This window comes from Manacus candei, unplaced genomic scaffold (assembly GCF_025592945.1).
Source record: "Manacus candei isolate 608988 ecotype Guabito, Panama unplaced genomic scaffold, ASM2559294v1 h1tg000206l, whole genome shotgun sequence".
In the NCBI taxonomy this organism is placed as follows: domain Eukaryota; kingdom Metazoa; phylum Chordata; class Aves; order Passeriformes; family Pipridae; genus Manacus; species Manacus candei.
This window is the reverse complement of record NW_026138254.1, coordinates 43,839-71,697: the sequence shown is the minus strand read 5'-3', so window position 1 is coordinate 71,697 and position 27,859 is coordinate 43,839. Positions and strand designations below refer to the sequence as shown.

Below are 27,859 nucleotides of genomic sequence, written 5' to 3'. Positions count from 1 at the left end.
GTGTCCCCGCCCCTCTGGGTGTGTTTTTAGGGTGTCCCGATCCCCCTAGTTGTGTTTTTAGGGGATCTCGATCCCCCTGGTTGTCTTTTTATGGGATCCCGGCCCCTCTGGATCTATTTTTAGGGTGTCCCGATCCCCCTGAGTGTGTTTTTATGGGATCCCGATCCCCCTGGGTGTGTTTTTAGGGTGTCCCCGCCCCTTCTGGGTGTGTTTTTAGGGCCGAGCTCCCCCCGCCCCCCCTGTGTGGGTGTGTTTTTAGGGGGCGGGATGATCCCGATCCCTCTGGGGGTGTTTTTAGGGCCGGGATCCGCCCACCCCCTAAAAACACCCCCGCCCAGATGGGGCGGGCGGATCCCGACCCTACAAATCCCGTCCCCCCTTCCCGGCCCTACAAATCCCGTCCCCCATTCCCGACCCTACAAATCCCGTCCCCCATTCCCGGTCCCTCCCGTCCCTCGCTCGGCTCTTCCGCCGTCCCGGGACCCCCCAAATCCCATGGGGGGCTTTTGGGGAGCGGCCCCTCCGTCCCCCCGGGGGTCCCCGAAGCCCCCCGAGCCCAAACCGGCCCCGGCCCCGCCCCGGCACTGAAAGGAATTCCCGGGAAGCGCCGTGAGTCGGGAAAAGGGGGAAGGAGAGTCGGGAAAAGGGGAAAGGAGAGTCGGGAATGGGGGAAAGGAAAGGGGGAAAAGGAGAGTCGGGAATGGGGGGAAGGAGAGTCGGGAATTGGGGAAAGGAGAGTCGGGAATGGGGGAAAGGAAAGGGGGAAAAGGAGAGTCGGGAAAGGGGGGAAGAAGAGTCGGGAATGGGGGAAAAGGAGAGTCGGGAATGGGGGAAAGGAGAGTCGGGAATGGGGGGAAGAAGAGTCGGGAATGGGGAAAGGAAAGGAAAGGGGGAAAAGGAGAGTCGGGAATGGGGGAAGGAGAGTCGGGAAAGTTTCCCGGGGAATGTTCCTGTCCGGATTTTCCTATCCCGGTTTCCCGGGGGATTTTCCTGTCCTGGTTCTTCTTCCCGGGGGATTCTCCTATCCCGATTCCCCCGGGAAATGCTCCTGTCCCGGATCGCCCTCTCCCGGTTTCCAGGGGGATTTTCCTGTCCCGTTTTCCCGGGAAATGCTCCTGTCCCGGTTCCTCCTGTCCCAGTTTTCCCGGGGGATTCTCCTATCCCGATTCCCCCGGGAAATGCTCCTGTCCTGGATTGCCCTCTCCCGGTTTCCAGGGGAATGTTCCTATCCCGGATCCCCCTATCCCAGTTTTCCCGGGAAATGCTCCTATCCCGGTTCTCCCTATCCCAGTTTTCCCGGGGGCTTTTCCAGTCCCGGATCCCCCTGTCCCAGTTTTCCCAGGAAATGTTCCTATCCCGGTTCCCCCTATCCCAGATCCCCCTGGGAATCCCCGCGAATGTTCCTGTCCCAGTTTTCCCAGGGGGGGGATTTTCCCACCCTGGTTCCCATGGGAAATGCTCCTATCCCACTTTTCCTGGGGGATTTTCCTGCCCCAAATTCCCCGGGCGAGATCTGACACCCCCCCACTGTGCTCTGAGACCCATCCCGGGATTTCCCCCCTGGAATTGGGACTGGAATTAGGGGGGGGTTATTCCCACTTTCCTGATCCAGGGGCTGGGATGGAACCTCGGGAGGGAGCAGAGGAACAACATCCCAAAGAATGAACCTTCCTGGATGTGCCTCCTGCTATCCCAGGGAATCCAACCTTTCCTTGGACACTGCCAGGGATCCAGGGGCAGCCACAGCTTCTCTGGGAATTCCAGCCCAGCCCCTCCCCACCCTCCCAGCCAGGAATCCCTTCCCAATCTCCCCCCCAAATCTCCCCTTTCCCACTGGGATCCATTCCCTGGGGCCTGGCATTCCAGGCCCTCATCCCCAGTCCCTCTCCAGCTCTCCTGGAGCCCCTTCAGGCTCTGGAATGTGCTCCAAGCTCTCCCGGGATCCTTCCCTTCTCCAGCCTGGCCATTCCCAGCTCTCCCAGCCCGGATCCAGGAGCTGTGGGAGGATGGAGAGCAAGGCCCTGGACCTGCAGCCCTTCGGAGAGCGGGAAAACGGCTCCGGGTTCGAGGATTCCCTGGAAAACAGGAGGAGCCTTTCCAAGCTCCAGCTCTGCGAGGCCGGTGGGTGCCGGGATCCCTCTGGATCCGCCGGGAATGGGATCCCAACAGGAGCTGGGATTGCTCGGGAAGGGACTTGTATTGCTTGGGAAGGAGCTGGGATTGCTTGGGAAGGAGCTGGGAGTGTTTGGGAATGAGCTGGGATTCCTTGGGAGGGAGTTTGGATTCCTTGGGAGGGAGTTTGGATTCCTTGGGAAGGAGCTGGGATTCCTTGGGAAGGAGCTGGGATTGCTTGGGAATAGTTTGGATTGCTCAGGAAGAAGCTGGGATTGCTCGGGAAGGAGCTGGGATTTTTTGGGAATGATCTGGGATTGCTCGGGAATGATCTGGGATTGCTCGGGAAGGAGCTGGGATTTCTTGGGAAGGAGCTGGGATTTCTTGGGAATTATCTGGGATTGCTTGGGGAGGAGCTGTGGTTTCTTGGGAAGGAGCTGGGATTGCTTGGGAAGGAGCTGGGATTCCTTGGGAATGATCTGGGATTCCTTGGGAAGGAGCTGGGATTCCTTGGGAAGGAGCTGGGATTCCTTGGGAAGGAGCTGGGAATGCTTGGGAATGAGCTCAGATTGCTTGGGAAGGAGCTGGGATTTTTTGGGAAGAAGCTGGCATTGCTTGGGAATGAGCTCAGATTGCTTGGGAATGATCTGGGATTCCTCGGGAAGGAGTTGGGATTCCTTGGGAATGATCTGGGATTGCTCGGGAAGGAGCTGGGATTGCTGAGAAGGAGTTTGGATTTTTTGGGAATGATCTGGGATTTCTCGGGAAGGAGCTGGGATTCCTTGGGAAGGAGCTGGGATTGGGCTCCCTGCCCTGGGAAGTGGGAATTCCAGGTGGGAGCAGCACTGGGGGGTGTCCCGGTGAGGCCCTGGCACCATTTTCCAAGGAAAACTGTGGCTACCCCGGGATCCCTGGGAATGTCCAAGGAAAGGTTGGATTCCCTGGGATAGCGGGAGGTGTCCCTGAACATGGAATGGGATGGGATTTAAAGTCCCTTCCCACTCAAACCATTCCAGGATTCCAGGATAAAGGACACTCGGAATCCACTCAGAGGGATTTTTCTGGAATGTGGGGATGGAAAAGGCAGGAAAGGGGAAGGGAGACCCTTCCCTGAGTGCCGAGATTCCCAGGGAACCCCCTTGTTCCCGGAACTCCTTCCCAGGGAGGAGCTGGGCTGGGGATGGATCCAATGGCAGGCTCTGGCTCCAGGCTGGGAGAGCTGGGAATGGCCCGGCTGGAGAAGGGAAGGATCCCGGGAGAGCTTTTCCAGAGTCCGGGATCTCCCCCCTATCCCATCCCGGAGCTGCTTTTCCACCCTCCCTCCAATTCCCTCTTCCAGCGGGGTCCCGGGAGATTCCCGGGCGGAGCTGGCGCCGCTTCCCAAATCCACCCACTCCCCCTTCCCGACCCTCTGGAGCAGCGGCGGGGCGGGAATTCCGAGCGGGGCGGGAATTCCGAGCCGTAACCGAGGGGAAAAAGCCAAATATTGGCCGGCCCGGCCCCCGCTCCGGGGAATTGCGGGAATTGCGGCACCGCCCGGGGCGGGGGAGGAGGGAAAAGAGCCGGGATTTGGGGTCCTAAAATCCAGGGGAGGAGGGAAAAGAGCTGGGATTTGGGGAAAAGAGACGGGATTTGGGGTCCTAAAATCCTTGGGAGGAGGGAAAAGAGACGGGATTTGGGGAAAAGAGCCGGGATTTGGGGAAACTAACTGGGATTTGGGGTCCTAAAATCCATGGGAGGAGGGAAAACAAGAGGGATTTGGGGAAAATAACTGGGATTTGGGGTCCTAAAAACTTGAGAGGAGGGAAAACAAGAGGGATTTGGGGGGAAAAAATGGGATTTGGGGAAAATAACCGGGATTTGGGGTCCTAAAATCCTTGGGAGGAGGGAAAACAACTGGGATTAGGAGAAAATAACCGGGATTTGGGGTCCTAAAGTCCAAGGAAGGAGGGAAAAGAGGTGGGATTTGGGGAAAGTAACTGGGATTTGGCGGAAAAAATGGGATTTGGGGTCCTAAAAATCCTTGGGAAGAGGGAAAAGAGATGGGATTTGGGGAAAAGAACTGGGATTTGGGGTCCTAAAATCCTTGGGAGGAGGGAAAATAACTGGGATTTGGGGAAAATCACTGGGATTTGGGGTCCTAAAATCCAGGGGAGGAGGGAAAACAAGAGGGATTGGGGGGGGGAAATGGGATTTGGGGAAAACAACTGGGATTTGGGGTCCCCAAATCCATTGCAGGAGAGAAAAGATGCGGGATTTGGGGTCCTAAAATCCAGGGGAGGAGGAAAAACAAGAGAGATTTGGGGGGAAAAAATGGGATTTGGGGAAAACAGCCGGGATCTGGGGTCCTAAAATCCATGGGAGGAGGGAAAACAACCGGGATTTGGGGAAAATAACTGGGATTTGCTCCTCCCTGGGAAGGAGTTCCGGGAACAAGGGGGTTCCCTGGGAATCTCGGCACTCAGGGCAGGGTCTCCCTTCCCCTTTCCAGCCTTTTCCATCCCCACATTCCAGAAAAACCCCTCTGAGTGGATCCTGAGTGTCCTTTATCCTGGAATCCTGGAATGGTTTGGGTGGGAAGGGCCCTTAAATCCCATCCCATTCCATGTTCAGGGACACCTCCCGCTATCCCAGGGAATCCAACTTTTCCTTGGACGCTCCCAGGGCTGTTCCCAGGCATTCCCTCAGAATTCCCAGCCGGCTCTGACCCCCCTTTCCTGCTCTTTCCCGGCAGATCCCGGGATCAGATCCGTGGGATGCTGCAGCGCCCGGACGGGCTCCGGGGCCGCCCTCAAATATTCCGTGGGGATCCTTTACCTCCTGGTCCTCCTCATCCTCGTGGGAATCTTCGTCCTGGCAGGTGAGCCAGGGGATGATCCCGTGGGAATTGTGCTCCAGGAAAGGTTTCCAGGGATATCCAGGACGGGAAAAAATGGGATCTGGGAGCTTCTGGTTCGTCCCGGCTCCGCTGGAGGGGTTTGGATTTAATCCCCCCCTTTCCAGCCCCAAATCCGTGGTGGGAATGGGGATGAATCCCATCCTTTTCCATTCCCGAATTCCCCCCTTTTCCATCTCTAAATTCCCTCCTTTTCCACTCCCAAATCCCCTCCTTTTCCATCCCAAAATTCCTTCTTTTTCCATGCCCAAATCCCCCTTTTCCATCCCTAAATTCTCCCCTTTTCCATCCCTAAATTCTCCCCTTTTCCATCCCTAAATTCTCCCCTTTTCCATCCCTAAATTCTCCCTTTTTCCATTCCCAAATCCCCCCCTTTTCCATTCCCAAATTCTCCCCTTTTCCATTCCCAAATTCTCCCCTTTTCTATTCCCAAATTCTCCCCTTTTCTATTCCCAAATTCTCCCCTTTTCCATCCCCAAATTCTCCCCTTTTCCATCCCCAAATTCTCCCCTTTTCCATCCCCAAATCCCCCCTTTTCCATCTCCAAATCCTCCTCTTTTCCATCCCCAAATCCTCCCCTTTTCCAGCCCCAGATTTCCCCCCTTTCCATCCCCAATCCATTTTGGGAATGGGGATGAATCCCCTCCTTTTCCACCCCAAATCCTCCCCATTTTCCACCCCCAAATCCCCTCTTTTCCACCCCAAATCCATGCTGGGAATGGGGATGAATCCTCCTCTTTTCCACCCCCAAATTCCCCCTTTCCATCCCATTATCCATGTTGGGAATGGGGATGAATCCCCTCTTTTTCCACCCCCAAATCGTCCCCTTTTCCACCCCCAAATCCCCCCTTTCCACCCCCAAATCCCCCCTTTCCACCCCCAAATCCCCCCTTTCCACCCCCAAATCCCCCCTTTCCACCCCCAAATCCAAGTTGGGAAAGGGGATGAATCCTCCCATTTTCCATCTCAAAATCCCCCCTTTTCGATTCCTAAATTCCTCTCCTTTTCCATCCCAAATTCCTCCCCTTTTCCGTCCCAAAATCATCCCCTTTCCATCCCCAAATTCCCCCTTTTTCCATCCCTAAATTCCCTCCTTTTCCACCCCCAAATCTCCTCATTTTCCAGCCCGAAATTCCCTCCTTTTCCACCCCCAAATCCTCCCCTTTTCCAGCCCCAAATCTATGCTGGGAATGGGGATGAATCCCTCCCTTTTCCATCCCCAAATTCCCCCCTTTTCCATCCCTAAATTTCCCCCTTTTCCACATCCAAATTCTCCCATTTTCCATCCCCAAATCCATGTTGGGAATGGGGATGAATCCCTCCTTTTTCCATTCCCAAATTCCCCCCTTTTCCATTCCCAAATCCTCCCCTTTTCCATCCCCAAATCCTCCCCTTTTCCATCCCCAAATCCTCCCCTTTTCCATCCCCAAATCCTCCCCTTTTCCATCCCCAAATCCTCCCCTTTTCCACCCCCAAATTCCCTCCTTTTCCACCCCAACTTCCCCAGTTTTCCACCCCAAATTCCCCAGTTTTCCATCCCCAAATCCCCCCTTTCCATTCCCAAATCCCTGCTGGGAATGGGAATGAATCCCCCCCTTTCCCATCCCCAAATTCCCCCCTGGCTGCCCCTCCAAATCCCGGGAAAGGTTTTTCCTGGAATTCCTTCCCTCCTGTTCCATTGTCCGACTGTTGCCGCCGTCGTTGTTGTTGTTGCTGGCGGATCCCGGAGCGAGGGAATTCCAGGAATTGTGCCAAAACCTCGGGATGAGCTGCTCTCCATTCCCCAAAAACAACAACTCCGGGAAAAACATTGGGAATCTTCCAATTCCCACCTCTGGGGGGGGGGCAGAATCCCAGGAAAACCCCAAATCCCAGTTGTTTTCCATCATCCCATGGATTCTGGAACCCCAAATCCCAGTTCTTTTCCCCAAATCCTGGCTGTTTTCCCTCCTCTCATGGATTTTGGGACCCCAAATCCCAGTTGTTTTCCCCCAATCCCTTTTGTTTTCCATCATCCCATGGATTTTGGGACCCCAAATCCCAGTTGTTTTCCATCATCCCGTGGATTTTGGGATCCCAAATCCCGGTTGTTTTCCCTAAATCCCAGTTATTTTCCTCAAACCCCAGTTGTTTTCCATCATCCCATGGATTTTGGGACCCCAAATCCCAGTTATTTTCCCCAAATCCCAGTTATTTTCCCCAAATCCCAGTTGTTTTGCCCAAATCCTGGTTATTTTCCCCAAATCCCTCTTGTTTCCCATCATCCCATGGATTCTGGAACCCCAAATCCCAGTTCTTTTCCCCAAATCCTGGCTGTTTTCCCTCCTCTCATGGATTTTGGGACCCCAAATCCCAGTTGTTTTCCCCCAATCCCTTTTGTTTTCCATCATCCCATGGATTTTGGGACCCCAAATCCCAGTTGTTTTCCATCATCCCGTGGATTTTGGGATCCCAAATCCCGGTTGTTTTCCCTAAATCCCAGTTATTTTCCTCAAACCCCAGTTGTTTTCCATCATCCCATGGATTTTGGGACCCCAAATCCCGGTTGTTTTCCCTCCTCCCATGGATTTTGGGACCCCAAATCCCAGTTGTTTTCCCCAAATCCCAGTTATTTTCCCCGAATCCCTCTTGTTTTCCATCATCCCATGGATTCTGGGATCCCCAAATCCCAGTTATTTTTCCCAAATTCCGGCTGTTTTCCATCCTCCCATGGATTTTGGGACCCCAAATCCCAGTTGTTTTCCCTCCTCCTGTGGATTCTGGGATCCCAAATCCCAGTTGTTTTCCCCAAATCCTGGTTATTTTCCCCAAATCCCTCTTGTTTCCCATCATCCCATGGATTCTGGAACCCCAAATCCCAGTTATTTTCCCCAAATCCCAGCTGTTTTCCCATCATCCCATGGATTTTGGGACCCCAAATCCCAGTTGTTTTCCCCAAATCCCAGGTTTTTTCCCTCCTCCCATGGATTCTGGGACCGCAAATCCCATTTTTTTTCCCCAAATCCCAGTTGTTTTTCCCAAATCCCAGTTGTTTTCCCTCCTCCTGTGGATTCTGGGACCGCAAATCCCAGTTATTTTCCCCAAATCCCAGTTGTTTCCCATCATCCCATGGATTTTGGAACCCCAAATCCCAGTTGTTTTCCCCAAATCCCAGTTGTTTTCCCTAAACCCCAGTTGTTTTCCCTAAATCCCAGTTGTTTTCCCTAAATCCCAGTTGTTTTCCCCAAATCCTGGTTATTTTCCTCAAACCCCAGTTGTTTTCCCTCCTCCCATGGATTTTGGGACCCCAAATCCCAGTTATTTTCCCCGAATCCCTCTTGTTTTCCATCATCCCATGGATTTTGGAACCCCAAATCCCAGTTATTTTCCCCAAATCCTGACTGTTTTCCCTCCTCTCATGGATTTTAGGACCCCAAATCCCAGTTGTTTTCCATCATCCCATGGATTCTGGGACCGCAAATCCCATTTTTTTTCCCCAAATCTCGGTTGTTTTCCCCAAATCCTGGTTGTTTCCCATCATCCCATGGATTTGGGACCCCAAATCCCAGTCATTTTCCCCAAATCCCAGCTGTTTCCCATCATCCCATGGATTTGGGACCCCAAATCCTGGCTGTTTTCCCCAAATGCCAGTTGTTTTCTATCCTCCCATGGATTTTGGGACCCCAAATCCTGGTTGTTTTCCCTAAATCCCAGTTGTTTTCCCCAAATCCCGGTTATTTTCCTCAAATCCTGGCTGTTTCCCATCATCCTGTGGATTTTTGGATCTCAAATCCCAGTTGTTTTCCCTCCTCTCATGGATTTTGGGACCCCAAATCCCAGTTATTTTCCCCAAATCCCAGTTGTTTTCCCTCCTCCCATGGATTCTGGAACCCCAAATCCCAGTTGTTTTCCCCAAATCCCCGTTATTTTCCCCAAATCCCAGTTCTTTTCCCCAAATCCTGACTGTTTTCCATCCTCTCATGGATTTTGGGACCCCAAATCCCAGTTATTTTCCCCAAATCCCAGTTGTTTTCCCTCCTCCTGTGGATTCTGGGACCCCAAATCCCAGTTGTTTTCCCTAAATCCCAGTTGTTTTCCCCAAATCCTGGTTCTTTCCCATCATCCTGTGGATTTTTCGATCCCAAATCCCAGTTGTTTTCCCTTCTCCCATGGATTTTGGAACCCCAAATCCCAGTTATTTTCCCCAAATCCTGGTTGTTTTCCCTCCTTCCATGGATTTTGGGACCCCAAATCCCAGCTGTTTTCCCCAAATCCCAGCTGTTTTCCCCAAATCCCAGTGGTTTTCCATCCTGAGCCAGGGTGGGATTATTCCCTTGGGAAGAGCCCTGGGATCCAGGATGAGGATGATCCCAAGCCAGGGTGGATTTTCCTGCCTTGGGAAGAGCCCTGGGATGTGGGATGAGGATAATCCTGAATCCAGGGGGGATTATTCCCTTGGGAAGAGCCCTGACAGCCCTGGGATGCAGGTGTGGGATCCAGGATGTGGGATGAGGATGATCCAGAGGCAGGGTGGGTTTCCCTGCCTTGGGAAGAGCCCTGGGATTTGGGATGAGGATAATCCTGACCCAGGGTGGGATTATTCCCTTGGGAAGAGCCCTGGGATGTGGAATGTGGATGATCCTGAGTCCAGAATGGGATTATTCCCTTGGGAAGAGTCCCAGCAACCCTGGGATTTGGGATGAGGATGATCCTGAACCCAGGGTGGGTTTTCTTGCCTTGGGAAGAGCCTTGAAAGCCCCGGGATGTGGGATGAGGATGATCCTGAAGCAGGGAAGGGATTATTTCCTTGGAAAAAGCCCTGACAGCCCTTGGATGCGGCTGCTCCGGAGCTGGGCTGGGTTTTCCCTTGGGAAGAGCCCTTGGATGTGGATTATCTGGGCTGGGCTGGGTTTTCCCTCGGGAAGAGCCCTTGGATGTGGATTATCTGGACTGGGCTGGGTTTTCCCTTGGGAAGAGCCCTTGGATGTGGATTATCCGGGGCTGGGCTGGGTCTTTCCCTCGGGAAGAGCCCTTGGATGCAGCCCTGGAAAAGCGGGATGTGATTGTTGGATGCCGGGAGCAAACCCCACCCAGGGCTCGTTCCGGGCTCGGATCCAGGATCCGCTTCCAGAGGGTGAGACCGGAGTGTAAACATTGGAATGAAAACCTCGTGTGGGAAGGAGCCGGGGTCGGATCCGTCGGGAGGAAGGGAGGGAAGGAGGAGGCTCTTCCCGGTCAGGGCAGAGCTCCGGAATATCGGGATCCAGTGGGAGAATCCTGGGATTGGGGGGGTCCTTCCTGAGCCGGGAGACACCTGGAAGTGTCCCTGGCAGTGTCCAAGGATGGGTTGGATTCCCTGGGATAGCGGGAGGTGTCCCTGGACATGGAATGGGATGGGATTCAATGCCCCTTCCCACCCAAACCATTCCAGGATTCCAGGATAAAGGACACTCAGAATTCAGTCAGAGGGGTTTTTCTGGAATGTGGGGATGGAAAAGGCAGGAAAGGGGAAGGGAGACCCTTCCCTGAGTGCCGAGATTCCCAGGGAACCCCCTTGTTCCCGGAACTCCTTCCCAGGGAGGAGCTGGGCTGGGGATGGATCCAATGGCAGGCTCTGGCTCCAGGCTGGGAGAGCTGGGAATGGCCAGGCTGGAGAAGGGAAGGATCCCGGGAGAGCTTGGAGCACATTCCAGAGGCTGAAGGGGCTCCAGGAGAGCTGGAGAGGGACTGGGGATGAGGGCCTGGAATGCCAGGCCCCAGGGAATGGATCCCAGTGGGAAAGGGGAGATTTGGGGGGGAGATTGGGAAGGGATTCCTGGCTGGGAGGGTGGGGAGGGGCTGGGCTGGAATTCCCAGAGAAGCTGTGGCTGCCCCTGGATCCCTGGCAGTGTCCAAGGCCGGGTTGGATTCCCTGGGATAGCGGGAAGTGTCCCTGTTCCAGGTGGACCTGGATGAGCTTTGAGGTCCCTTCCCACCCAAACCATTCCAAGGTTTTTCTCTGGGATTCTCCAACCCTTCATCCCCCACAGGGACTCATGGAATGAATCTTTTGGGATTTGAGGTGGAGATTTCCAGTGGGAAAAACCAGGATGGGATGGGATGGGATGAGATGGGATGGGAAGGGATGGATGGGATGGGATGGGATGGGATGGGATGGGAAGGGATGGATGGGATGGGATGGGATTGATGGGATGGGATGGGATGGGATGGGATAGGATGGGATGAATCCCCCCCATCCACGGGGCCACTCCCACCATTCCCACCCTTTTCCCACCTTTCCCTTCCCTTCCCACCCAAACCATTCCAAACTTTTTCTCTGGGATTCTCCAACCCTTCATCCCTCACAGGGACTCATGGAATGAATCTTTTGGGATTTGAGGTGGAGATTTCCAGTGGGAAAAACCAGGATGGGATGGGATGGGATGGGATGGGATGGGATGGATGGGATGGGATGGGATGGATGGGATGAAATAAGATGGGATGGGATGGATGGGATAGGATGGGATGAATCCCCCCCATCCGAGGGGCCACTCCCACCATTCCCACCCCTCTCCCACCTTTCCCAGCGTCCCGCCCCCATCCCTCCCCGGAGGAGCTCCGGGCTCTCCTCGGGAACGTCCAACGCCTCAACGAGACCTTCCGGGACCTCCAGCTCCAGCTCCTGCTGCTCCCGGCCCGGGGGGAAATCCTGGATCACGTCTGGAGGCTCCAGGACCTCCTCCAGAACCACTCGGATTCCCTGCTCCGGGCGGGAGCGACGCTCCGGAGGCTCCAGGAGCTCCTGGAGCTGCTCCAGAGCCGGGCGGGACAGACGGACGCGGCCGTGGCGGCGCTCCGGGATTCCCTGAGCCGGCAGGGAGACGCTTCCCAACAGGAGCTCTCCCGGCTTTCCGTGGCCGGGAACGGCTCCCGGCTGCTCCTGGAGCATCATTCCCGACTCCTGGAATGCCTGGGAGGGAGGACGGAGGCCTTGGGAGAGCAGGTGGATCTCCTGGGCGGGTCGGTGGATTCCATGAACAGGAGCTTCTCCTACGAGCTGGAAGTGCAGCGTTCCCGGCTCCGGGATCTGGGCGGGATCGTCGGGAATGTGACGGAGGAGGCGAGGAGGGCGAGGAGGGGGCGGGAGGAGCTGGAGGGGAGGCTGAGGCTGGAGCTGGGAATGCTGAGCAACGTCACGGAGGAGCTGCGGGTCCGCCACTGGGAGCACGCGGTGGCCCTGAGGAACATCTCCGTCATCCGCGGTGAGCCGGGAATGGGGCGGGAATGGGGCAGGAATGGGGCGGGAATGGGGTGGGAATGGGCCCTGCGGGGGGTGTGGGGTTGGTGGAGTAAATCCTGGGATGTTGGGGTTGGGAAGGGTCTCCAAGATCCCTGAGAACAAAAGTCATCCCAGCACTGCCAGGGATAAGACTCTAGGAAGTGGGAATGGGGTGAGAATGGAGCAGGAATGGGGTGGGAATGGGGTGGGAATGGAGCAGGAATGGGGCAGGAATGTGGGCAGGAATGGGGTGGGAATGGGGTGGGAATGGAGCAGGAATGGGGCAGGAATGTGGGCAGGAATGGGGTGGGAATGGGGTGGGAATGGAGCAGGAATGGGGTGGGAATGGAGCAGGAATGGGGTGGGAATGGGGTGGGAATGGAGCAGGGATAGGGTGGGAATGGAGCAGGGATAGGGTGGGAATGGAGCAGGAATGGGGTGGGAATGTGGGCAGGAATGGGGTGGGAATGGGGCGGGAATGTGGGGTGGGAATGTGAGCAGGAATGGGGTGGGAATGGGCCCTGCGGGGGGTGTGGGGTTGGTGGAGTAAATCCTGGAATGTTGGGGTTGGGAAGGGTCTCCAAGATCCCTGAGAACAAAAGTCATCCCAGCACTGCCAGGGATAAGACTCTAGGAAGTGGGAATGGGGTGAGAATGGAGCAGGAATGGGGTGGGAATGGGGTGGGAATGGAGCAGGAATGGGGCAGGAATGTGGGCAGGAATGGGGTGGGAATGGGGTGGGAATGGAGCAGGAATGGGGTGGGAATGGAGCAGGAATGGGGTGGGAATGGGGTGGGAATGGAGCAGGGATAGGGTGGGAATGGAGCAGGGATAGGGTGGGAATGGAGCAGGAATGGGGTGGGAATGTGGGCAGGAATGGGGTGGGAATGGGGCGGGAATGTGGGGTGGGAATGGGGTGGGAATGGGCCCTGCGGGGGGTGTGGGGTTGGCGGAGTAAATCCTGGAATGTTGGGGTTGGGAAGGATCTCCAAGGCCATGGAATTCAAAAGTCATCCCAGCCAAGACTCAGGGAAGTGGGAATGAGGTTGGAGTTTGGGATTCCCCATGGGATGGGATTTGGTGTCCTAAATCCTGGAATGTTGGGGTTGGGAAGGGTCTCCAAGATCCCTGAGAACAAAAGTCATCCCAGCACTGCCAGGGATAAGACTCTAGGAAGTGGGAATGGGGTGAGAATGGAGCAGGAATGGGGTGGGAATGGGGTGGGAATGGAGCAGGAATGGGGCAGGAATGTGGGCAGGAATGGGGTGGGAATGGGGTGGGAATGGAGCAGGAATGGGGCAGGAATGTGGGCAGGAATGGGGTGGGAATGGGGTGGGAATGGAGCAGGAATGGGGTGGGAATGGAGCAGGAATGGGGTGGGAATGGGGTGGGAATGGAGCAGGGATAGGGTGGGAATGGAGCAGGGATAGGGTGGGAATGGAGCAGGAATGGGGTGGGAATGTGGGCAGGAATGGGGTGGGAATGGGGCGGGAATATGGGGTGGGAATGGGCCCTGCGGGGGGTGTGGGGTTGGCGGAGTAAATCCTGGAATGTTGGGGTTGGGAAGGATCTCCAAGGCCATGGAATTCAAAAGTCATCCCAGCCAAGACTCAGGGAAGTGGGAATGAGGTTGGAGTTTGGGATTCCCCATGGGATGGGATTTGGTGTCCTAAATCCTGGAATGTTGGGGTTGGGAAGGGTCTCCAAGATCCCTGAGAACAAAAGTCATCCCAGCACTGCCAGGGATAAGACTCTAGGAAGTGGGAATGGGGTGAGAATGGAGCAGGAATGGGGTGGGAATGGGGTGGGAATGGAGCAGGAATGGGGCAGGAATGTGGGCAGGAATGGGGTGGGAATGGGGTGGGAATGGAGCAGGAATGGGGCAGGAATGTGGGCAGGAATGGGGTGGGAATGGGGTGGGAATGGAGCAGGAATGGGGTGGGAATGGAGCAGGAATGGGGTGGGAATGGGGTGGGAATGGAGCAGGGATAGGGTGGGAATGGAGCAGGGATAGGGTGGGAATGGAGCAGGAATGGGGTGGGAATGTGGGCAGGAATGGGGTGGGAATGGGGCGGGAATGTGGGGTGGGAATGGGGTGGGAATGGGCCCTGCGGGGGGTGTGGGGTTGGCGGAGTAAATCCTGGAATGTTGGGGTTGGGAAGGATCTCCAAGGCCATGGAATTCAAAAGTCATCCCAGCCAAGACTCAGGGAAGTGGGAATGAGGTTGGAGTTTGGGATTCCCCATGGGATGGGATTTGGTGTCCTAAATCCTGGAATGTTGGGGTTGGGAAGGGTCTCCAAGATCCCTGAGAACAAAAGTCATCCCAGCACTGCCAGGGATAAGATTCTGGGAAGAGGGAATGGGGTGGGAATGGAGCAGGAATGGGGTGGGAATGTGGGCGGGAATGGGGTGGGAATGTGGGCAGGAATGGGGTGGGAATGGAGCAGGGATGGGGTGGGAATGGGGTGGGAATGGGGTGGGAATGGAGCGGGAATGGGCCCTGTGGGGGGTGTGGGGTTGGTGGAGTAAATCCTGGAATGTTGGGGTTGGGAAGGATCTCCAAGATCCCTGAGAACAAAAGTCATCCCAGCACTGACAGGGTTGAGATTGTGGGAAAAGGGAATGGGGTGGGAATGGAGCAGGAATGGGGTGGGAATGTGGGCGGCAATGGAGCAGGAATGGAGCAGGAATGGGGTGGGAATGGAGCAGGAATGGGGTGGGAATGGAGCAGGAATGGGGTGGGAATGTGGGCAGGAATGGGGTGGGAATGTGGGCAGGAATGGGGTGGGAATGGAGCAGGAATGGGGTGGGAATGTGGGCAGGAATGGGGTGGGAATGGAGCAGGAATGGGGTGGGAATGTGGGCAGGAATGGGGTGGGAATGGAGCAGGAATGGGGTGGGAATGGAGCAGGAATGGGGTGGGAATGGAGCAGGAATGGGGTGGGAATGTGGGCAGGAATGGGGTGGGAATGGAGCAGGAATGGGGTGGGAATTAGAATTATTACCTAATTACATTTATGACATAATTATCTATATCATCCATATTCCCAATGGAATTCCCTATTTTTATATCATTATACAGGGATCCAAATTATAATTATTATATAATTGTAATTTTTATATAATTATGTTATGATTCAAATCATCATTATTGTATTATTCTAATTATTTTATAATTATAATTGTTATAAAATTATAATTATTATAATTTTATATAAGGATCCTAATTGTAATTATTATATAATTATATATAGTTATACAAGGATCCAAATTAGAATTATTATATGATTGTCTTTATTATATAATTATATATGGATCAAAAGTATATAGTTATTATATAGTTATGATTGTTATATAATTACATAAGGATCCAAATTCTAATTATTATATAATTAGAATTATTATACAATTATCTAAGGATCCAAATTAGAATTATTCTATTATTTTAATTATTTTATAATTATAATTTTTATGAAATTATACAGGGTTCCAAATTAGAATTATTATGTAATTATATTTGTTATATAATTATATAAGGATCCAAATTCTAATTATTATTTAGTTATAATTACTATAGTTTTATATAATTATGTAAGTATCCAAATTATAACTATTATATAATGAAAATTATTATGTAATTATACAAAGATCCAAATTATAATTTTCATATAATTATAATTATTATATAAATATCTAAGAATCCAAATTAGAATTATCATATTATTATTATTATTATTATTATTATTATTATATAACTATATCAGGATCCAAATTAAAATTACCATATAATTACTATATAATTATTATACAGTTATTCAAGGATCCAAATTAGAATCGCATTAAAATCCACATTAGAATTATTATCTAATTATAATTATTATATTATTATAATTATTATATAAGTGTACAAGGATCCAAATTAGAATTATTATCTAATTATAATTATTATATCATTATCTTAGGATCCAAATTAGAATTACTGTATCTAATTTTAATTATTATATAATGATATACTGATCCCAATTATAATTATTATATAATTATAATTATATAATTATATAATTATATAATTATAATTATAATTATAATTATTATACAACTATAAAAGTATCCAAATTATAATTATTATATAATTATATATATTATATGATTATATAAGGATCCAAATTAGAATTATGATATCATTATAATTATTATGTAATTATACAGGTCTCCAAATTATAATTATTATATTATTATAACTATTACACAATTCTACAAGGATCCAAATTGTAATTATTATATAATTATAATTATTATATAATTATTTAACGATCCAAGTTAGAATTATTATATAATTATAATATAATTATAGTTTTTATATAATTATCTAAGGATCTAAATAATAATTACTCTGTTATTATAATTATTATACAATTACATAAGTATTCAAATTATAATTATGATATAATTATAATTGCTATATCATTATAATTATTGAATAATTATGTAAGGACCCAAATTAGAATTATTGTATAATTATAATATAATTATAGTTTTTATATAATTAATGATGATATAATTTTAATTACTGTATAATTATAATTCTTATATAATTATTTAAGGATCCAAATTATAATTATTATATAATTATAGTTATTATATAATTATCTAAGGAAAAAATAATAATTACTATGTTATTTTAATTATTATACAGTTATATAAGGACTCAAATCATAATTATGATATTATTTTAATTACTATATAATTATAATTATTGTATAATTATATAAGGTCCCAAATTATAATTATTATATAATTATAATTATAATATAATTTTAGTTTTTATATAATTATCTAAGTATCAAAATAATAATTACTCTGTTATTATAATTATTATACAAGTATATAAGGATTCAAATCATAATTATGACATAATTATAATTACTATATAATTATAATTATTATATAATTTTATAAGGACCCAAATTAGAATTTTTATATAATTAGAATTATTATATAATTATATAAGGTCCCAAATTAGAGTTATTCTATAATTATAATTAATATATAATTACTTAGGGATCAAAATTATAATTATTTCTTTTCCAGGGCCTCCTGGACCCAAAGGAGACCCCGGGAATGAAGGGATGGAAGGAGAGCCGGGTCTGCCCGGAATTCCCGGGCCCAGAGGTGAGGAAAACTCATCCCAAATTCCCAAATCCCACAAAACTCCGCCCAAAATCCACTCCCAGAGTGAGCCGGTTGGAAAAATAATATCCCAGAAATATTCCAGCCCTTTATCCCAGAAATATCCCAAATTTATCCCAGAAATATCCAACTTTTATCTCAGAAATATCCAGCCCTTCATCCCAGAAATATCCCAAATATATCCCAAAAATATCCAACCCTTTATCCCAAAAATATCCCAATTTTATCCCAGAAATATCCAGCCCTTTATCCCAGAAATATCCAACCCTTTATCCCAGAAATATCCAACCCTTTATCCCAAAAATATCCCAATTTTATCCCAGAAATATCCAGCCCTTTATCCCAGAAATATCCAGCCCTTTATCCCAGAAATATCCAGCCCTTTATCCCAGAAATATCCAACCCTTTATCCCAGAAATATCCAGCCCTTTATCCCAGAAATATCCAACCCTTTATCCCAAAAATATCCAACTTTTATCCCATAAATATCCAACCCTTTATCCCAGAAATATCTCAATTTTATCCCAAAAATATCCAACCTTTATCCCAGAAATATCCATCCCTTTATCCCAGAAATATCCCAAATTTATCCCATAAAAATCCCAAATTTATCCCAGAAATATCCAACCCTTTATCCCATAAAAATCCAGCCCTTTATCCCAGAAATATCCAACATTTATCCCAGAAATATCCCAAATTTATCCCAGAAATATCCCAATTTTATCCCAGAAATATCCAAACCTTTATCCCAAAAATATCCAACCCTTTATCCCAGAAATATCCCAAATTTATCCCAGAAATATCCAACCCTTTATCCCATAAAAATCCAACATTTATCCCAGAAATATCCCAATTTATCCCAGAAATATCCCAATTTTATCCCAGAAATATCCAGCCCTTTATCCCAAAAATATCCCAATTTTATCCCAGAAATATCCAACCCTTTATCCCATAAAAATCCAACATTTATCCCAGAAATATCCCGCCCTATATCCCAGAAACATCCCAATTTATCCCAGAAATATCCAGCCCTTTATCCCATTTTTCCCGGCTGTTGGAACAGCCCCGGGAGGCCCCGGCCCAGCCGGATTTGATGGAATTCTGGGGCTCCTTCCAGGTTTTCCCGGGGAAAGGGGAAGGCCGGGATTGAAGGGGGATCCGGGAGAGCCGGGCCCGCCCGGCCCGCCGGGGCTGAGGGGAGCCAAAGGTAGGGAAACATTATTAGTTATTTCTGTTAAAATCTTTCCTTTTTTAGTTTTGATTTGTTATTTATTTGATTTATTATTTATTTATTACCATTATCATCTTTTATTTAATATTTATTATTATATTTTATTTATTATTTATTATTACTACCATCTTTTATTTTTTATTTAATTTATTTATTATTTATTATTTATTTATTACTATTATCATCCTGTATTTATTATTTATTATTATAAATTATATTTATATTATAAATTATATTTATTTATTATATATTTTATTCATTATTTATTGTCATTATCATCTTCTATTTATTATTTATTATTATAATATTTTATTTTTATATTTTTATATTATTTATTAATTACAATTATCATCTTTTATTATCATTTATTATTATAATCTTTTATAATTTATTATTATATTTTATTTATGATCATCATTTTTTATTTTTTGTTTATTATTTATTTTATTTATTATCATATTTTATTATTATTTATTATTTATTATTTATTTTATTTATTATTTATTATTATTATCATCTTTTATTTTTATTTATTATTATAATATTTTATTTTTATAGTTTATTTTTATTTATTTTATTTATTATTTATTTATTATTCTTATCATCTTTTATTTGTTATTTATAATTATAATATTTTATTTTTTATTTATTTTATTTATTATTTATTTATTCTTATCATCTTTTATTTATTATTTATTATATTTTATTTATTATAATTTTTTATTTTTATTTATTATTTATTTTATTTACTATTTATTTATTATTATTATCATATTTTATTTTTATTTATTATTATAATATTTTATTTTTATAGTTTATTTTTATTTATTTTATCTATTATTTATTTATTATTCTTATCATCTTTTATTTGTTATTTATAATTATGATATTTTATTTTTATAGTCTATTTTTTATTTATTTTATTTATTATTTATTTATTATTATAATCTTTTATTTATTATTTATTATATTTTATTTATTATAATTTTTATTTTTATTTATTATTTATTTTATTTACTATTTATTTATTATTATTATCATCTTTTATTTTTATTTATTATTATAATATTTTATTTTTTATATTTTATTTTTATTTATTTTATTTATTATTTATTTATTATTATCTTTTATTTATTATTTATTATTATCTTTTATTTATTATCATATTTTATTTTTTATTTATTATTTATTTTATTTACTATTTATTTGTTATTATTATCATCTTTTATTTTTATTTATTATTATAATATTTTATTTTTTATATTTTATTTTTATTTATTTTATTTATTATTTATTTATTATTATGATCATCTTTTATTTATTATTTATTATTATATTTTATTTATTATCCTCATCTTTTATTTTTTATGTATTATTTTTTACAAATTTTATTTAGTATTTATTCATTACTGTTATCATCTTTTATTTATTATTTATTATTGTTGTATTTTATTTATTTATTTATTTATTTATTTATTATTATCATCATCTTTTATTTTTATTTATTATTATAATATTTTATTTTTATATTTTATTTTTGATTTATTTTATTTATTATATATTTATTATTAGTATCATCCTTTATTTATTATTTATTATTATATTTTATTTATTATCATCATCTTTTATTTTTATTTATTATTTATTGTTTATTTATTATTTATCTATTATCATATTTTATTTTTATTCATTATTATAATCTTTTATTTTTTATTTTCTATTTATTATTATATTTTTTTATGATCATCATCTTTTATTTTTTTTATTATTTATTATTTATTTTATTTATTATTTATTATTATTATCCTTTTAATAGTTCATTTATTATTACATTTTTATTTATTATTATCCTCTTTTATTTTTATTTTTACTATTTATTATTTATTATTTATTATTTATTACTTATTACTTATTATTTATTTTATTTATTATTTGTTTATTAATATTATATTTTTATTTATTATTACTATATTTCTATTCATTTATAATTATCATCTTTTATTATTTATTTTTATTATAATATTTTATTATTTATTATAATATTTTTATTTATTGTTATCACCCTTTATTATTTATTTATTATTTATTATTACATTTTTATTTATTATTATCCTCTTTCATTTTTTTAATTATAATCATTTTTAATTATTATTTATTATTTATTATTTATTTCATTTATTATTTATTATTAGATTTTTATTTATTATTTATTATTAGATTTTTATTTATTATTATCACATTTTATTATTTATTTATTATTTATTATAATATTATTATTTATTTTAATATTATTATTTATTTTTATTATATTATTTATTATATTATTATTTATTTTAGTATTATTATTTATTATTATATTATTTTATTATTATTATTATTATTATTATTATTATTATTATTATTATTATTATTATTATTATTATTATTATTATTATTATTATTTTTGTATTCCCAGGAGAGCGAGGCCCGAAGGGGGAAAAGGGGGATCGAGGCGGAGCCGCTGGAAAAGGTGAGTTCCAGGCGGGAATTCTGGGAAGATTGGGAACATCCCTCCAGAAGGGTTGTCCTTGGAAAAGCAGGAGGGATGATCCCAAGGAATGATGTCCCTGGAAAAGCAGGAGGGTTGTTCCCAAGGAATGATATCCCTGGAAAAGCAGGAGGGTTGTTCCCAAGGAATGATATCCCTGGAAAAGCAGGAGGGTTGTTCCCAAGGAATGATATCCCTGGAAAAGCAGGAGGGATGTTCCCAAGGAATGATATCCCTGGAAAAGCAGGAGGGATGTTCCCAAGGAATGATATCCCTGGAAAAGCAGGAGGGATGTTCCCAAGCAGGGAAGTCCCTGGGATGTCCTGGATGTCCCTGGGATGCTCCAGGAGGGCAGAGGGACAATGATCCCAAAGCCATGGAGTTCCCTGGAGCCGGGAAAACAGGCAGGGAATGGTCCTGGAATACTTGGGAAGGTGACACTGGTTTGTCACCTCAAGCAGAGAAGTGAAGTGCCTGATTTCCCTGGATTTTATCCCGGTTTTCCTTGGATGCATCCCTGCCCTGGGATGCTCCAGGAGGGCAGAGGGACAATGATCCCAAAGCCATGGAGTTTCCTGGAGCCGGGAAAACAGGCAGGGAATGGTCCTGGAATACTTGGGAAGGTGACACTGGTTTGTCACCTCAAGCAGAGAAGTGAAGTGCCTGATTTCCCTGGATTTTATCCCGGTTTTCCTTGGACACATCCCTGCTCTGGGATGTTCCAGGGGGCAGAGGGACAATGATCCCAAAGCCATGGAGTTTCCTGGAGCCAGGAAAACAGGCTGGGAATGGTCCTGGAATACTTGGGAAGGTGACACTGGTTTGTCACCTCGAGCGGAGAAGAGCTGGATCCCAAGTTTCTCTGGATTGGATCCCGGTTTTCCTTGGACACATCCCTGCCCTGGGATGCTCCAGAGGGCCAGAGGGACAATGATCCCAAAGCCATGGAGTTCCCTGGAGCCGGGAAAACAGGCAGGGAATGGTCCTGGAACACTTGGGAAGGTGACACTGGTTTGTCACCTCAGTCAGAGAAGAGCTGGATCTTGAGTTTCTCTGGATTTTATCCTGGTTTTCCTTGGACACATCCCTGCCCTGGGATGTTCCAGGAAGGCGGAGGGACAATGATCCCAAAGTCATGGAGTTTCCTGGAGCCGGGAAAACAGGCAGGGAATGGTCTTGGAATACTTGGGAAGGTGACACTGGTTTGTCACCTCGAGCGGAGGAGAAGAGCTGGATCCCGAGTTTCTCTGGATTGGATCCCGGTTTTCCTTGGACACATCCCTGCCCTGGGATGTTCCAGGAGGGCAGAGGGACAATGATCCCAAAGCCATGGAGTTCCCTGGAGCTGGGAAAACAGGCAGGGAATGGTCCTGGAATACTTGGGAAGGTGACACTGGTTTGTCACCTCGAGCGGAGGAGAAGAGCTGGATCCCGAGTTTCCCTGGATGAGATCCTGGTTTTCCTTGGACACATCCCTGCCCTGGGATATTCCAGGGGCCAGGGGGACAATGATCCCAAAGCCATGGAGTTCCCTGGAGCTGGGAAAACAGGCTGGGAATGGTCCTGGAATACTTGGGAAGGTGACACTGGTTTGTCACCTCGAGCGGAGAAGAGCTGGATCCCAAGTTTCCCTGGATTTTATCCCGGTTTTCCTTGGACACATCCCTGCCCTGGGATGCTCCAGAGGGCCAGAGGGACAATGATCCCAAAGCCATGGAGTTCCCTGGAGCCGGGAAAACAGGCAGGGAATGGTCCTGGAATACTTGGGAAGGTGACACTGGTTTGTCACCTCAGTCAGAGAAGAGCTGGATCCTGAGTTTCTCTGGATTGGATCCCGGTTTTCCTTGGCCACATCCCTGCCCTGGGATGTTCCAGGAGGGCAGAGGGACAATGACCCCAAAGCCATGGAGCTTCCTGGAGCCAGGAAAACAGGCAGGGAATGGTCCTGGAATACTTGGGAAGGTGACACTGGTTTGTCACCTCAAGCAGAGAAGTGACGTGCCAGGTTTTCCCTGGATTTTATCCCGGTTTTCCTTGGACACATCCCTGCCCTGGGATATTCCAGGGGCCAGGGGGACAATGATCCCAAAGCCATGGAGTTCCCTGGAGCCAGGAAAACAGGCTGGGAATGGTCCTGGAATACTTGGGAAGGTGACACTGGTTTGTCACCTCGAGCGGAGAAGAGCTGGATCCCAAGTTTCTCTGGATTGGATCCCAGTTTTCCTTGGACACATCCCTGCTCTGGGATATTCCAGGGGGCAGAGGGACAATGATCTCAAAGCCATGGAGTTTCCTGGAGCTGGGAAAACAGGGAATGGTCCTGGAATACTTGGGAAGGTGACACTGGTTTGTCACCTCAGTCAGAGAAGAGCTGGATCCCGAGTTTCCCTGGATTGGATCCCGGTTTTCCTTGGCTGCATCCCACTCTCCCGGAGCAGGGAGGTCTGGCTGAGTCCCAGCAGGACACGCCAGGGCTTGGATCCTTCCCAGGCCCGGCTTTGGCAGGAGCAGCTCCAGGAAATCTCCGGAGCTCAGCGAGCGCGCGCGTGTCCGGCCCTTCCCGCCCTCGGATGACTCCGGGCTTGGAACGAGCCAAGGCAGCTGCTCCGGAGGCTGGGAGGAGACATTCCCACCCTCGGGAACGGGGATGGGAGGAGGAGAGGGTAGCGGGAATCGTCCCGGAGAGGCCCCACCCGGATCCGACAAAACCCGGGAAGAGCTCCGGGGACTCCTGGGATGTTTTTCCAGCTGGGAGAACTCCGTGTTCTCCCGGATCCAGGAGGACACGCCCCAGGGGGGGGGTTCCAGGCTCTGGCTGGGCCTGGAAGGGCGGGATCCGAGGTCGGAGGAGGGTCGGGGCCGAGGTCAGGGAAGGACGGGGTGTTCCGGAACGCCGGGAGAGGTGGCCCCATTCCCGCTGGGAAGGAGCCAGGGAACAGTCGGATTCTGGAACAGGAAGATCCTGGCAGGATCCCGAAATGTCCCGTTAACCCCAAAGCTCCCGGAGGGAGCTTTGGGGTTAACGGGACATTTCGGGACCCGCCGTTATCCCGGGTCGCTCCAAGTCCTGTCCGAGCGGGATGGAACACCCAGGGCTGGACATTCCCACCCGGAGCGGGACGATCCCGCCCTCTGATGGACATTCCCACCCAGTCTTGGACATTCCCAGCCACTCTTGGACATTCTCTCCCCGTCCTTGACATTCCCAGCCACTGTTGGACATTCCCAAACACCATTGGACATTCCCACCCGCTCCTGGACATTCCCAAGTGTTTTTGGACATTCCCAAGCTCTACTGGACATTCCCACCCACTCTTGGACAAACCCAACTCTTGGACATTCCCAATCATTGCTGGACATTCCCACCTTCAGATGGACATTCCCACCCACTGTAGGACATTCCCAAGCTCCGTTGGACAAACCCAACTCTTGGACATTCCCAGTCACTCTTGGACAAACCCAACTCTTGGACATTCCCACCCACTCTTGGACAAACCCAACTCTTGGACATTCCCAACCACTGCTGGACATTCCCACCTGCTCCTGGACATTCCCAACTGGTTTTGGACATTCCCAAGATCTGTTGAACAAACCCAACTCTTGGACAAACCTGACTCACCCAACTCTTGGACTCACCCAACTCTTGGACATTCCCACCCACTCTTGGACATTCCCAAGCTCTGTTGGACAAACCCAACTCTTGGACAAACCCAAGTACTCCTGGACATTCCCACCCACTGTAGGACATTCCCAAACACAGTTGGATATTCCCAAGCTCTGCTGGACAAACCCAACTCTTGGACACACCCAACTCTTGGACATTCCCACCCACTCTTGGACATTCCCACCCAGTCTTGGACAAATCCAACTCTTGGACATTCCCAACCACAGCTGGACATCCCCACCCGCTCCTGGACATTCCCAACTGTTGTTGAACATTCCCAAGCTCTGTTGGACAAACCCAACTCTTGGACAAACCCAACTCTCGGAAAAACCCAACTCTTGGCCATTCCCACCCTCCGTCAAACATTCCCACCCGCCGTTGCCCATTCCCGTCCCGTGGCCGTGCTGGCATTCCCAGTGTGTCCCTGGGAATTCCCTCCATCCCGGCGTGTCCCGGCAGGTCCCGAGGAAGGCTCCCTGCGGCTGGTGAACGGTTCGGGGCCGCACGAGGGGCGCGTGGAGATCCTGCACGGGGGCCGCTGGGGCACCGTCTGCGACGACGGCTGGGACGGCCCCGACGGCGCCGTCGTGTGCCGGGCCCTGGGGTACCCCGGGGCCGACGACGTCTTCCGCATGGCCCGCTTCGGACAAGGTGGGAATAGCCCCGGGAACACCGGGATGGCTCCCCAGGGAACTGGGATGGCCACGGGGGGGATCCAGGGGATGCCGGGAGAGGGATGGGCCAACCCGGCCTGGGATCCAGGGGCAGCCACAGCTCCTCTGGGAATTCCAGCCCAGCCCCTCCCCACCCTCCCAGCCAGGAATCCCTTCCCAATCTCCCCCCCAGATCTCCCCTTTCCCACTGGGATCCATTCCCTGGGGCCTGGCATTCCAGGCCCTCATCCCCAGTCCCTCTCCAGCTCTCCTGGAGCCCCTTCAGGCTCTGGAATGTGCTCCAAGCTCTCCCGGGATCCTTCCCTTCTCCAGCCTGGCCATTCCCAGCTCTCCCAGCCTGGAGCCAGAGCCTGCCATTGGATCCATCCCCAGCCCAGCTCCTCCCTGGGAAGGAGTTCCGGGAACAAGGGGGTTCCCTGGGAATCTCGGCACTCAGGGCAGGGTCTCCCTTCCCCTTTCCTGCCTTTTCCATCCCCACATTCCATAAAGATCCCTCTGACTGGATTCTGAGTGCCCTTTCTCCTGGAATGGTTTGGGTGGGAAGGGATTTTAAGGCTCATCCCATTCCATGTTCAGGGACACCTCCCGCCATCCCAGGGAATCCAACCCGGCCTTGGACACTGCCAGGGATCCAGGGGCAGCCACAGCTTCTCTGGGAATTCCAGCCCAGCCCCTCAGGGTGTCCCTGTCTATCCCTGTCTGTATCCCTGTATATCCCTGTGTATCCCTGAGTATATCCCGGCATTCCCTGTCCCCCTCAGGCTCCGGCAGGATCTGGATGGACGACGTTTCCTGCACGGGCACCGAGGATTCCCTGGAGCTCTGCAGCTTTTCGGGATGGGGACGGACCAACTGCGGGCACGCCGAGGACGCGGGGGTCAGGTGTAGGACCCCCTGAGCTTTTGGGGTCAGGTGTCGGACCCCCTGAGCTTTTGGGGTCCCCACAGACCCCCCTGAGCTTTGGGGTCAGGTGCCGGATCCCCCCTGATATTTGGGGTCCCCACAGACCTCCCTGAGCTTTTGGGGTGCCCACAGACCCCCCTGAGATTTGGGGTCAGGTGTTGGACCCCCTGAGCTTTTGGGGTCAGGTGTCGGACCCCCCTGAGATTTTGGGGTCCCCACAAACCCCCCTGAGATTTTGAGGTCAGGTGTCAGACCCTCTGAGCTTTTGGGGTCCCCACAGACCCCCCTGACATTTGGGGTTCTCACGGACCCCCCTGAGCTTTAGGATCAGGTGCCAGACCCCCCCTGATATCTGGGGTCCCCACAGACCCCCCTGACATTTGGGGTCAGGTGTTGGACACCCTGAGTTTTTGGGGTCCCCACAGACCCCCCTGAGCTTTTGGGGTCCCCACGGGCCCCCTGAGATTTTGGGGTCAGGTGCCAGACCCCCCCTGATATTTGGGGTCCCCACACACACCCCTGACATTTGGGATTAGGTGCTGAATCCCCCTGAGCTTTTGGGGTCCCCACGGATCCCCCTGACATTTGAGGTCAGGTGCCTGACCCTCCTGAGCTTTTGGGGTCCCCATAGACCCCCCTGAGCTTTGGGGTCAGGTGTCGGACCCCCTGACATTTGGGGTCCCCACAGACCCCCCCTGAGCTTTGGGGTCAAGTGCCAGACCCCCCTGACATTTGGGGTGCCCACAGACCCCCCTGAGCTTTTGGGGTCCCCACGGACCCCCCTGATCTTTTGGGGTCAGGTCTCAGACCCCCTGAGATTTGGGGTCCCCACAGACCCCCCTGACATTTGGGGTCCCCACAGACCCCCTGAGCTTTGGGGTCAGGTGTCAGACCCCCCTGAACTTTTGGGGTCCCCACAGACCCCCCTGAGCTTTTGGGGTGCCCACAGACCCCCCTGAGCTTTTGGGGTCCCCACAGACCCCCCTGACATTTGGGATTAGGTGCTGAACCCCCCTGAGATTTTGGGGTCCCCACGGATCCCCCTGACATTTGAGGTCAGGTGCCTGACCCTCCTGAGCTTTTGGGGTCCCCATAGACCCCCCTGAGCTTTTGGGGTCCCCATAGACCCCCTGAGCTTTTGGGGTCCCCATAGACCCCCCTGAGCTTTTGGGGTCCCCATAGACCCCCTGAGCTTTGGGGTCAGGTGTCGGACCCCCTGACATTTGGGGTCCCCACAAACCCCCCTGAGCTTTGGGGTCAGGTGTTGGACCCCCCTGACATTTGGGGTCCCCACAGACCCCCCTGAGCTTTTGGGGTGCCCACAGACCCCTCGGGGGGCTCATCCCCCCCCTCTGCATCCCGCTGGGCCTTGGGAAGGGTTTTATTCCCGGAGAAATAAAGGAATAAAGGAGGTTTTGTTCTT

The 27,859-nt window shown here is 48.1% G+C and overlaps 4 protein-coding genes across 36 annotated transcripts; all 4 read left to right on the top strand.

Moving 5' to 3' along the window:
* The first annotated feature begins 358 nt into the window (after positions 1–358).
* SCARA5 (scavenger receptor class A member 5) lies at positions 359–27,859 on the top strand. Of its 7 annotated transcripts, XM_051774563.1 has the most exons (11): positions 359–609; positions 1,959–2,121; positions 4,847–4,972; positions 11,554–12,228; positions 17,339–17,419; positions 18,555–18,644; positions 21,124–21,177; positions 25,319–25,510; positions 26,295–26,445; positions 26,768–26,972; positions 27,438–27,859. In XM_051774563.1, the coding sequence occupies exons 2-9, from the start codon at positions 2,007–2,009 to the stop codon at positions 26,429–26,431; spliced, it is 1,470 nt and encodes a 489-aa protein (XP_051630523.1). In that variant the 5' UTR covers positions 359–609; positions 1,959–2,006; the 3' UTR covers positions 26,432–26,445; positions 26,768–26,972; positions 27,438–27,859. The 7 variants fall into 7 exon arrangements, with proteins under 7 accessions (XP_051630523.1, XP_051630518.1, XP_051630517.1 ...); XM_051774558.1 differs by lacking the exons at positions 359–609; positions 26,768–26,972 and adding an exon at positions 27,091–27,114 and having other exon boundaries at positions 1,459–2,121; positions 26,295–26,503; positions 27,492–27,859; XM_051774557.1 differs by lacking the exons at positions 359–609; positions 26,768–26,972 and adding an exon at positions 27,032–27,114 and having other exon boundaries at positions 1,459–2,121; positions 26,295–26,503; positions 27,492–27,859.
* Positions 4,990–10,890, top strand: LOC127464281 (uncharacterized). 23 transcript variants are annotated; one of them, XM_051774555.1, is made up of 4 exons: positions 4,990–6,882; positions 7,136–7,197; positions 7,890–7,953; positions 8,639–10,890. In XM_051774555.1, exons 1-4 carry the CDS (start codon positions 6,773–6,775, stop codon positions 9,408–9,410), a joined length of 1,008 nt encoding a protein of 335 aa, XP_051630515.1. In that variant the 5' UTR covers positions 4,990–6,772; the 3' UTR covers positions 9,411–10,890. The 23 variants fall into 23 exon arrangements, with proteins under 23 accessions (XP_051630515.1, XP_051630516.1, XP_051630514.1 ...); XM_051774556.1 differs by having other exon boundaries at positions 7,136–7,552; XM_051774554.1 differs by having other exon boundaries at positions 7,136–7,595; positions 8,785–10,890.
* On the top strand, positions 21,208–23,769 carry LOC127464285 (uncharacterized). 5 transcript variants are annotated; one of them, XM_051774568.1, is made up of 3 exons: positions 21,209–21,647; positions 22,407–22,936; positions 23,507–23,573. In XM_051774568.1, exons 1-3 carry the CDS (start codon positions 21,266–21,268, stop codon positions 23,534–23,536), a joined length of 942 nt encoding a protein of 313 aa, XP_051630528.1. In that variant the 5' UTR covers positions 21,209–21,265; the 3' UTR covers positions 23,537–23,573. The 5 variants fall into 5 exon arrangements, with proteins under 5 accessions (XP_051630526.1, XP_051630528.1, XP_051630527.1 ...); XM_051774567.1 differs by lacking the exon at positions 23,507–23,573 and adding an exon at positions 23,132–23,167; XM_051774565.1 differs by lacking the exon at positions 21,209–21,647 and adding an exon at positions 21,680–22,215 and having other exon boundaries at positions 22,601–22,984; positions 23,365–23,769.
* LOC127464287 (uncharacterized) lies at positions 23,932–25,159 on the top strand. Its single transcript, XM_051774571.1, has 4 exons — positions 23,932–24,541; positions 24,602–24,712; positions 24,873–25,063; positions 25,101–25,159. Exons 1-4 carry the CDS (start codon positions 23,932–23,934, stop codon positions 25,128–25,130), a joined length of 942 nt encoding a protein of 313 aa, XP_051630531.1. The 3' UTR covers positions 25,131–25,159.

What these genes read in the sequence shown, in the direction of transcription:
- LOC127464287 (XM_051774571.1), top strand. Translation starts at nt 23,932, where the DNA reads ATGTTTTTCCAGCTGGGAGAACTCCGTGTTCTCCCGGATCCAGGAGGA. An exon ending in CAACTCTTGGACATTCCCAA is followed by an intron (nt 24,542 to 24,601) that starts TCATTGCTGGAC and finishes GGACATTCCCAA; the next exon opens with GCTCCGTTGGACAAACCCAA. An exon ending in CCAGTCTTGGACAAATCCAA is followed by an intron (nt 25,064 to 25,100) that starts CTCTTGGACATT and finishes GGACATCCCCAC; the next exon opens with CCGCTCCTGGACATTCCCAA.
- SCARA5 (XM_051774559.1), top strand. Translation starts at nt 1,662, where the DNA reads ATGAACCTTCCTGGATGTGCCTCCTGCTATCCCAGGGAATCCAACCTT. An exon ending in CGGAATTCCCGGGCCCAGAG is followed by an intron (nt 17,420 to 18,554) that starts GTGAGGAAAACT and finishes GGCTCCTTCCAG; the next exon opens with GTTTTCCCGGGGAAAGGGGA. An exon ending in AGGCGGAGCCGCTGGAAAAG is followed by an intron (nt 21,178 to 25,318) that starts GTGAGTTCCAGG and finishes GTGTCCCGGCAG; the next exon opens with GTCCCGAGGAAGGCTCCCTG.
- LOC127464281 (XM_051774534.1), top strand. Translation starts at nt 6,190, where the DNA reads ATGCTGGGAATGGGGATGAATCCCTCCCTTTTCCATCCCCAAATTCCC. An exon ending in TTTTGGGACCCCAAATCCCG is followed by an intron (nt 7,553 to 7,889) that starts GTTGTTTTCCCT and finishes CCCAAATCCCAG; the next exon opens with CTGTTTTCCCATCATCCCAT. An exon ending in TTGTTTTCCCCAAATCCCAG is followed by an intron (nt 7,954 to 8,638) that starts GTTTTTTCCCTC and finishes CCCAAATGCCAG; the next exon opens with TTGTTTTCTATCCTCCCATG.
- LOC127464285 (XM_051774564.1), top strand. Translation starts at nt 22,140, where the DNA reads ATGGAGTTCCCTGGAGCCGGGAAAACAGGCAGGGAATGGTCCTGGAAC. An exon ending in AGGTGACACTGGTTTGTCAC is followed by an intron (nt 22,216 to 22,406) that starts CTCAGTCAGAGA and finishes CTGGTTTGTCAC; the next exon opens with CTCGAGCGGAGGAGAAGAGC. An exon ending in AGGTGACACTGGTTTGTCAC is followed by an intron (nt 22,985 to 23,364) that starts CTCAGTCAGAGA and finishes CTGGTTTGTCAC; the next exon opens with CTCGAGCGGAGAAGAGCTGG.